General features: G+C 37.7%; 1 protein-coding gene across 1 annotated transcript in view; it reads left to right on the top strand.

Annotated features, from left to right (window-relative positions):
- The first annotated feature begins 564 nt into the window (after window positions 1-564).
- Window positions 565-8,716, top strand: part of neb (nebulin) — a 255,644-nt gene continuing 247,492 nt past the window's right edge. The window contains exon 1 of the mRNA XM_048598817.1: window positions 565-618. Within this exon, the coding sequence (XP_048454774.1) occupies window positions 565-618 (54 nt within the window). The remainder of the gene's footprint in view (window positions 619-8,716) is intronic.

Genomic DNA, 8,716 nt, shown 5'->3' with positions numbered 1-8,716 from the left:
AAGCGTAGGAGCAGCTGTTGCAAACCCTTGTTACTTGATCTAAACACTTCCCTCCCCTCCCCACGTATTGTGCCATCCATGGAGACTTAGTACTGACAGTGCAAGCAAATCATTCCTTGAACAAAACCTTGCAAATAAACACTGAGATCTCCGTTTTATTTAATTACTTGTCATCAGCACTTAACCTGCTTTCCTCCTCCTTTTTACAGCTGTAAATTAAAGAGTGCAGAAACTGAAGGGAGTACATTCCTATGGTAATTGAACAGTGTCAAGTCTCATTTCTATAAGGTCATTAGTTATACTTTTTTGCTGACGCCCAGCAAGTATTTTTGTATACGGTATGTCTGCCATACATTATTTGTCTATTTAGATGTGTATATACAGCACCTCAAGGATTGATTCTTTCTGGATCCCATTACAGAGTCCTTTAAAATAACTTACATTTGCAGATTTTTTAAAGCCTTTTCTTTGGATTACCTGTGCATTTTGATTTTCCATTTGCTGCGTTGTGTTAGAATCTAACTACTTGGTTTGCTTTAGGACCCTAAGTGACAGACAGTAAAAATGGAAGACGAAGAGGGAGAATATGAGGAGTACGAAGTGGAGGAGATTATTACGGTAAGAAATGTAAAACAGGTGTGAAAAACAGGACCAACTGGGGGAGCAAAAAGAATAACAAACCTGCTTTCTTACTGCAGTTTTGTCTTCATCTAGTGAACACTTAAAACAAATCCATTTTCTAATTAATATTCCACCAACAATTAAAGTCATTTTGATATTGGCTAACTTTTTATAGTAATGATTTCTTGAAAATCATTAATGGCAGTGCAAGTACACTCTCAAGTCTGGCAATCAAAATATGTGATCAAAAAATTGGGTTTTTATGAATGATTTCCCCCCTGCCATTCTAAATAGGTTGCATGAATGTAAGATGCTGGTGGAGTCATGCAAGACTTATTAAATCCAATGTATTTTCTAAACAACCTGTTCAGAGATGGTATTACACATCTCTGGAACAGGTCAGACTTGAACCCTGGCTTCCTAGCTCAAAAGGTAGGGATACTACCACTGCACCACAGGAGCACCCCCACCCCCCCATTTTTTGTTAAAATTTAATCTATTTTCTAATCAACCTGTTCAGAGATGTTATTACACACATCAAGACCAGTTGGGACTTGAACACAGTCCTCCCAGTCTGGGGTAGGGACACTACCACTGCACCACAGAGCCTTTATTTAAAAAGTATCTTTAATCATCCTGTCCAGAATCACTATCATACACCTCTGGAACAGGTAGGACTTGAAATCAGGCCTCCTGGTTCAGAGTTAAAGACACTACCGCTGTACCTCAAAAGCCCTTATTAATGGAGAAGAGACGAATTGTTATCAGCAGTGACATTGCCATTAACCTGAAGTGATTTGCAATCAGATCATTTGGTTTTCTTCCAGGCCCATGGGGTTCTAATCTGACCCCAATTTATTTCTGAAAACCGGCAAGTTTCAGGATTAGGCATTGCCTCTTCCCTGAAGCGGCTGGTTGTGATGGGATAGTGTACCTGCATTTACTGTACAAATCTTTCATGTCAGTGATCAAATAAAATAAGATATGTAATCTCAAGCTAAAATTGGGAGATTGAGCTCAACAATTAAGCTATGCCTTCTCCCTGAACAGGGCGAAAATGTTTCTTACCATCAACAAACAGCAGTCATGCTGCTTTTTCTGTATGTAGATTTTTTTTTCAATTGTAGCAATCCTTTATCTTACAGCTCATAAATAGAAACGTACGTTTTATATTAAAACAGAATTTAATAAGATTAAACAAAAATGGATAATCCCTCACCTCAACAGTTTTTTTTAAAAAAGTGACATTTGCCTCAGGCAATTAAAATTCCCTGATCTTTTAATCGCTCACTGCTGCTTTCCCACTTCGTGCCAGAATCATTCGCTGGACTCAGATACTTCAGCAGTCAGCATTTAGTAAAAGGCACGCTGAACATGCAGAAAGAATTCAGCATCCGTGTTCAATCCGGCTGAGCACTCACTTCTCAAGTGGTTGATAGGGTAGAAATTGCTCTAACAGATCTGCGATAAAATAATCGGTGATCAAATCCAACGGCATTAACTAGCTTTAAGCATCTTTATATTTTACTCACATATACCTCGAGAATTGGCGATGTCCAAAAATCAGACTTTTTTTGAGCTATGATTTTTGTTTTAAAAAGTTATGAAATAGCGAAGAAAATAGCTTACTGGCCTTTTAGGCCACGCTAGGTGTTGCATTGGCTTGGCGCCACATCGACTCGTTGTCGGTTTCACGTGTTTGTCTTTTCAGGCATTCCAATTAATCCGAATGACCCTTGACCCAGCCTGAACACCTCAACATATTCCCCCACCATCCCGATCTGAAGTCCTGCATGGATTCAGTCCAAAGTTTGTTTTAGTTTTGAGACACTGCGCCTGTATTGATTTTTAAATGAATAATGGATAGAGTCTTAGAGATGTACAGAATGGAAACAGACCCTTTGGTCCGTGCGGAACAGATATCCTAAATAAATCTAGTCCCATTTGCCAGAATTTGGCCCATATCCCTATAAACCCTTGCTATTCATAGACCCATCCAGATGCCTTTTAAATGTTGTAATTGTACCAGCCTCCACCACTTCCTCTGGCACCTCATTCTATACACGCACCAACTTCTGCATGTAAAAGTTGTCCCTTAGGTACGTTTTAAATCTTTCTCCTCTCATCTTAAACCTATGCCGTCTAGTTTTGGACTCCCCTACCCTGAGGAAAAGACTGTGGCTACTCATCCTATTCATGCACCTCATGATTTTGTAAAGTTCTATAAGGTCACCCCTCAGCCTTCGAAGCTCCTGGGAAAATAGCCCCAGACTTTTCAACCTCTCCCCAAACCCAAATCCTGGCAACATCTTTGTAAATCTTTTCTGAACCCTTTCAAGTTTCACAACATCCTTCCTATAGCAGGGAGACCAGAACTGCACGCAGTATTCCAAAAGTGGCCTAACCAATGTCCTGTACAACCACAACATGACCTCCCAACTCCTCTACTCAATGCACTGACCAATAAAGGCCAGCATACCAAACACCTTCTTCACTATCCTGGCAACCTATGACTCCACTTTCTAGGAACTATGAACCTGCTCTCCAAGGTCCCTTTGTTTGGCAACACTGCCCAAGACTTTCCCGTTAAGCGTATAAGTCCTGCCCCGATTTACTCTACCAAAATGTAGGACCTCACATTTATCTACATTAAAGTCCATTTGCCACTCCTTGGCCCATTGGCCCATCTGATCAAGGTTCCATTGTACTCTGAAGTAACCTTCTTGGCTGTGCAATATACCATATTTTTTATTTGTCAGGAATAAGCAATCAAGTATTAATTTCAGACATTTCTGTCTTTTTGACAGTTTGCTAATATGTTTTTCATAATATTCTATGATAACTGAAATATATACTCAGTCAACTTCCTCAATATTTTTTAAATCACTGTTTATTATCATGGTGAGATTTTTCTTCCTTCCATCTTGTAGATTGCTAATATACAGCAAGAATTAATCTTTATCTAAACCAATGAATATACATTTGATTTGTCTGATCTGCCTATTTTTACCTACAGCTTAGCATTTTCTGATAAATATAATGGCTGCCAATCTTTGTTAGCAGGATTTTTATTACGTTATTCACTTTAGAGAGTAGGACCATTAACGATGAATTGGCATACTGATAGAATAATTTCTCAAAATATAATGCTCACACCTATGACTCAGAGTTTCCTTGTTTAACTCATTTATTTAAGTATACAGATTAATGTTGTATTGAGCTGTTGGATACTCTTCAGAGGTTGGTGCAGACTCAATGGGCTGAATTGTCACTATATGCACTGTAGGAATTCTATAGTTCGGTGATAGGGTTCTGTAACTGACTGTAACATTCTACATTTAGGAAGAAAAACAACTCATGATGATTTTCACTATTGGTCACCAGAAAGTGACACCTACTGGAAAGTATACACATGTAGTCAGTGTATGGTGACTGATCAGGCTCAGTTGTAATGCCCTCAAGAACTAAAGTTGCTCACTGATATTGTCTGTGTTCTAATGAACAGTTGGGAGAGGTTACATTGTGTACTTTAACTTTAGAAGGGGACAGAAAGAATTTGGACAAAATAATTAACTACCCCTCCTGAATGCAGTGCTTGGTGTTAGAATATACTTGTACCTCTAGCTTTCTTTCTCCCACCTTCTCTTCCAGGAATACAAATGACAATTGGAACATATCAATTATTACTTCAGGTGAAATTAGAAAACATAGCACAGGCTGAGACTTAAACTTAGTTGCCCCAATTCAATACTATAATATATTATAAATACTATAATCAACAATAAACAAAGCAATGTATAGTGTACTGTATTTAATTTCAGTCACAGTAATTAATAAAAATTATAATTGAAATACACAAAATTCATAGAGGGCTGGGTGGATTAGATGCTGTGGGGTTGCTTCTTCTGACTGGAGGATCTAGAACTGGGGATCATTCAGGTTAATCAGTCACATATGGGACTGAGATAACAGGGAGATCTTCACTTAGAAGGTTGGGAATCTATTGAATTCTGCAGCCCAGAGAACTTTGGAAGATCATTTATTGCGTACTTTCACAACTGAGATTGTAGGATCTTTAAGCATAAAGTATATGGGGACAGGGGAAGAATGTGGAGTTAAGACGATCAACCATGATCTTGAACTGAATGGTGTACTCTTAACCCTTTATCTTATGTTATTAATATGTTTAACTCTTCTCAAGGCATTTATCTAGCTAATCCATAAGTTCTATTAAGATGCATGACCAATTTCAGGGCAATGGGGATAGAGAATAAATTCTGAAAATGAATTTTTAAAAATATAGCCAAATAAAAAATTTGAGAGCATCTTTGCCCATCAGGCCATCGTGGAAATTGGTAAAAAGGTTACTTAATTGTATTGTTCTAAAATGAGAGCGCAGAGAAATATTAGTCTTGCAAATGTCGAGAGGTGGATAAAGTAATAGGACTTTAAGTAATAGGGTGTATTTCGGTTATGTTATAAATTTTACAGTGTGATGCAGAAATCTGTCGTGGTAATTCTGTGTCTTGTAGATAAAATTGCCATATTTAGTATAAGTTACAGTCAGAATTATGCAGCATAGAAACAGGTCTTTCAGCCCACCAAGTCTGTGCCAACCAACAAGAATAATGATTGGCAGCCCTTATAATTCTGCTTAAAATCAAAACTAATTAAATCCAATTAAAATAGTGATGTCGATGAAGAGCAGCTAGTAAGTGTTACCAAGTCCAAATATAAAAGTTGTGAGAGCAGATTTTAAGGAGCAAGTGAAAATATGTTAATATGCGCTGAGTTAGTTTTCCTATTGACTGTGTTTGTGAATAAAAACATCCTTATTCGTTTCATTGTGCATGTATTGTTTAATACCGCTGTGCTTGAATTACGGTTTCATGAATCCCATGTGTGTCTCCATCGTAATATGTATACTTTTTATCTGCTCATCATGCATTTTTCCATACCCAGGATACTTGTAATCTTGTAATCTGTTTCCCAGCTACATCCTTCATCGTTCAGAAAATAATCATAATCACGGCCTTTTGTCAATCACTTTCACATTAGTTTCAGAGAAAACTTTGCAGTGTTGTATCAAGCAATAAATGTTGTCAAAGTCAAAGATTGTTTTTCATGCCATCAACGTGATAAGTGGCTCATTTTCATCCACGCCAAATTTGTTCCATGTTGTCCTTGTTTTCTTGACAATGGCTGAGAACCAGCTCTGGAGCGAGTCCATGCAGTCTTGTTAAGTAATTGAATTTGAAGTTGCAGCCAGTTACACTACAATGTTTCAAATTTAAAACTGAGTGGGAGTTTCTAGTCTAGTGACAGCAGTTCGTAGAAAAAATGAGTCAGCCCCAGCCCGGTTATAATGAACTAAATCCACCAAAAATAGACTTGTGCACGCAATTACACCAGCTTCAAAATAAGTGATGTGAATCAGGTAGCGCGCACTGTGGGGATTACAAAAGGTCATTTGAACAGTGTATTCATCTGTCCCAGTTCTGCTACTGACATCATAACGAAGTAATTCAAGCAGTTGATGTTTTCTTCATGACCTATAGATATTTTTCCAATCAGCCTGTTCAGAGATATCATTACACACGCTTGGAGCAGGTGAGACTTAAATCTATCCTCCTGGCCTAGAGGTAAGGACACTGCCAATATACCACAAGGGCCTTTACGAAATTCGCATTATTTCCACAGTTCCCATCAAAGCAATAAGCAGTGATTCCTCGAACGGGAATCAAGCCTGGGTTGCAATGATAGTGCCAAATCCCAACCATTAGACCACTAGTGAGACACTTCATGATCTATGATAGACCAAATGTTATTAATTACAGCTGGGAAAATATTGCTGCATTCAGCCATTTAAAGTATTGTCTACTTTAATTTAATTGATTGAATAAATGTCCATTTTATTTTCAATCAGATGCCTTTATTTCTTGCAAACCTGAAATAATAAATGAAGCTGTTCAGCAATTTTTTAATGTGTTGTTTTATCTAAAACTCAAGATTTAGACTAATTTTACAATGATCACACCATGTAATTAGATAGCTTTAGATGCATTTTATTGATTAGTTGCCTACACTAGAATCATCTCTTCCCATTTGTAATTCTAAGATTTCTATAAAACTTGATTTCTAAACACCTTCTAAGTTGCAAAATTCAAAGTTCAAGACCTAGTCCAGGGCTTGAACACAAAAATCCAGGCTAAATTTCCAGTGCAGTACTATGGGAGTACTGCACCATAAGAGGTGCTGTCTTTTGGATGAGATGTTAAATGGGGGCACCATGTGCTTTTAAAGGTGTAAAGATCCCATGGCATTATTCCAAAGAAGAGCAGGAGAGTTATCTCTGATATTGCAGCCAATATTTATCCCACAATCAGCATCCCAGCAAAACAAATTATCTAGGCCCGAAACGTCAGCCTTCCTGCTCCTCTGATGCTGCTTGGCCTGCTGTGTTCATCCAGCCCTGCACCTTGTTATCTCAGATTCTCCAGCATCTGCAGTTCCTACTATCTCTCTCCACAAATGAGGAGGTTGGTAGCCAGAGATGGACAGATTTATGATAATTGGCATAAGAACCAGAAGGGAGATCATCAGAATTTTTTTTTGTACATTGAGTATTATGATCTGGCATGATGGAAATAGATTCAACAACATCTTGAAAATATTGAGGGATTAGTAAGCAAGAGTTAGTTTCAAAATTCCATCACATGGATGATGAGCCAAATGTCACCATTCAGTACTGTAATTGCTTCTTTGCATTCAGTTTAACACAGAAGCTAAATCTTCACTCATGGTCTCTATAGAGAGTTGCATGATATTGTCTTCAGCTCTCATTCTTTTGTCTCCCTGAGTGTAAGTCAATAGCATTTTTGTCTTGTTAAAAGTACACTCCAGAGATTGCTTCTTAGTAATAAAGAAAATGTTGCTGTGAAGGCAGTTCAATCAGCCATCGAGCCATAGAGCTTTTGTGGCACAGAAGAAGATTATTTAGTCAATGGAGTTCAATTCAGTTTTCCATATAGCAATCCAATCAGTTCCATTCCTTTAACCCCCAACCTTCTCTTAGCTAATTTCCCTCAGGTGCCCATCTTTTTGGAATCGTTGTTTGTCTCCCTATTATTGTTTTTAAAACTTTACCCATCTCTGATGTTAAACAGTTCAGTCCATAGTTGCTAGGAATGATCTTACACCCTTTCTTGAATAAATATCACATTTACAACTTTCCAACCCTTTGGTGCCTTGCCATGTTCAGTAAAGATTGGAAGATTAAGGAAAGACTTTTTCATTGTCCCCAACTCATTGGACGCGTGTATAAAAGAACGAACGTGTACTTGAAAATTGTGGTGATTAGCACCATCAAGTGCATCTGAGCTAAACTGTAACAATATAAATATCTGATTGTGATCCTACAAACTTCTTTCTTTTGTAATACCAGGAGTTACTACACTTTAACTGAGAAGTCATTAATTTCAATCACTCCATAGCAAGTTGTAATCTTATTTCAATAAATTTTCTGGCACCAGGAGAGGGGAATAAGATATTCATGAAAATTATTGCATTTTAAAAAAGCATCTCCTTCACCAATAATATTCAGGAAAAGAAACCTGTAGATACAATAAATGGTTGCTTCTTATAAGCTCACCAAACCATTCTGTTGCAAACAATAAAAGAAAGAACTTGTATTTTATATAGTGACTTTCACAGCCTCAGGACACAACGAAGTACTTTAAAACCATCAATTAGTCTTTTAAGAATTTTTTTTGGTAGGAAACATGACTTTACGCACAGCCAGGTCCAAAAGCAGCATTGAGATAAATGACCAGATAATCTGTTTTAGTCAGGCCTGTTGAGGGATGATATTGTCCCAGAGAACAAGAATAATTCCTTGATAACAAGGTGTAGAGCTGATTGAACACAGCAGGCCAAGATTGGGGCCGGTCAAGGACAGTAGTGGGAAGTTGTGCGTGGAGTCCGAAGAGATAGGAGAGGTGCTAAATGAATATTTTTCATCAGTATTCACGCAGGAAAAAGACAATGTAGTCGAGGAGAATACTGAGATACAGTCTATTAGACTAGACAGGATTGA

The sequence above is a fragment of the Rhincodon typus genome, chromosome 7 (assembly GCF_021869965.1).
Source record: "Rhincodon typus isolate 14 chromosome 7, sRhiTyp1.1, whole genome shotgun sequence".
Classification (NCBI taxonomy): domain Eukaryota; kingdom Metazoa; phylum Chordata; class Chondrichthyes; order Orectolobiformes; family Rhincodontidae; genus Rhincodon; species Rhincodon typus.
This window is presented reverse-complemented; position numbering and strand designations above follow the sequence as displayed.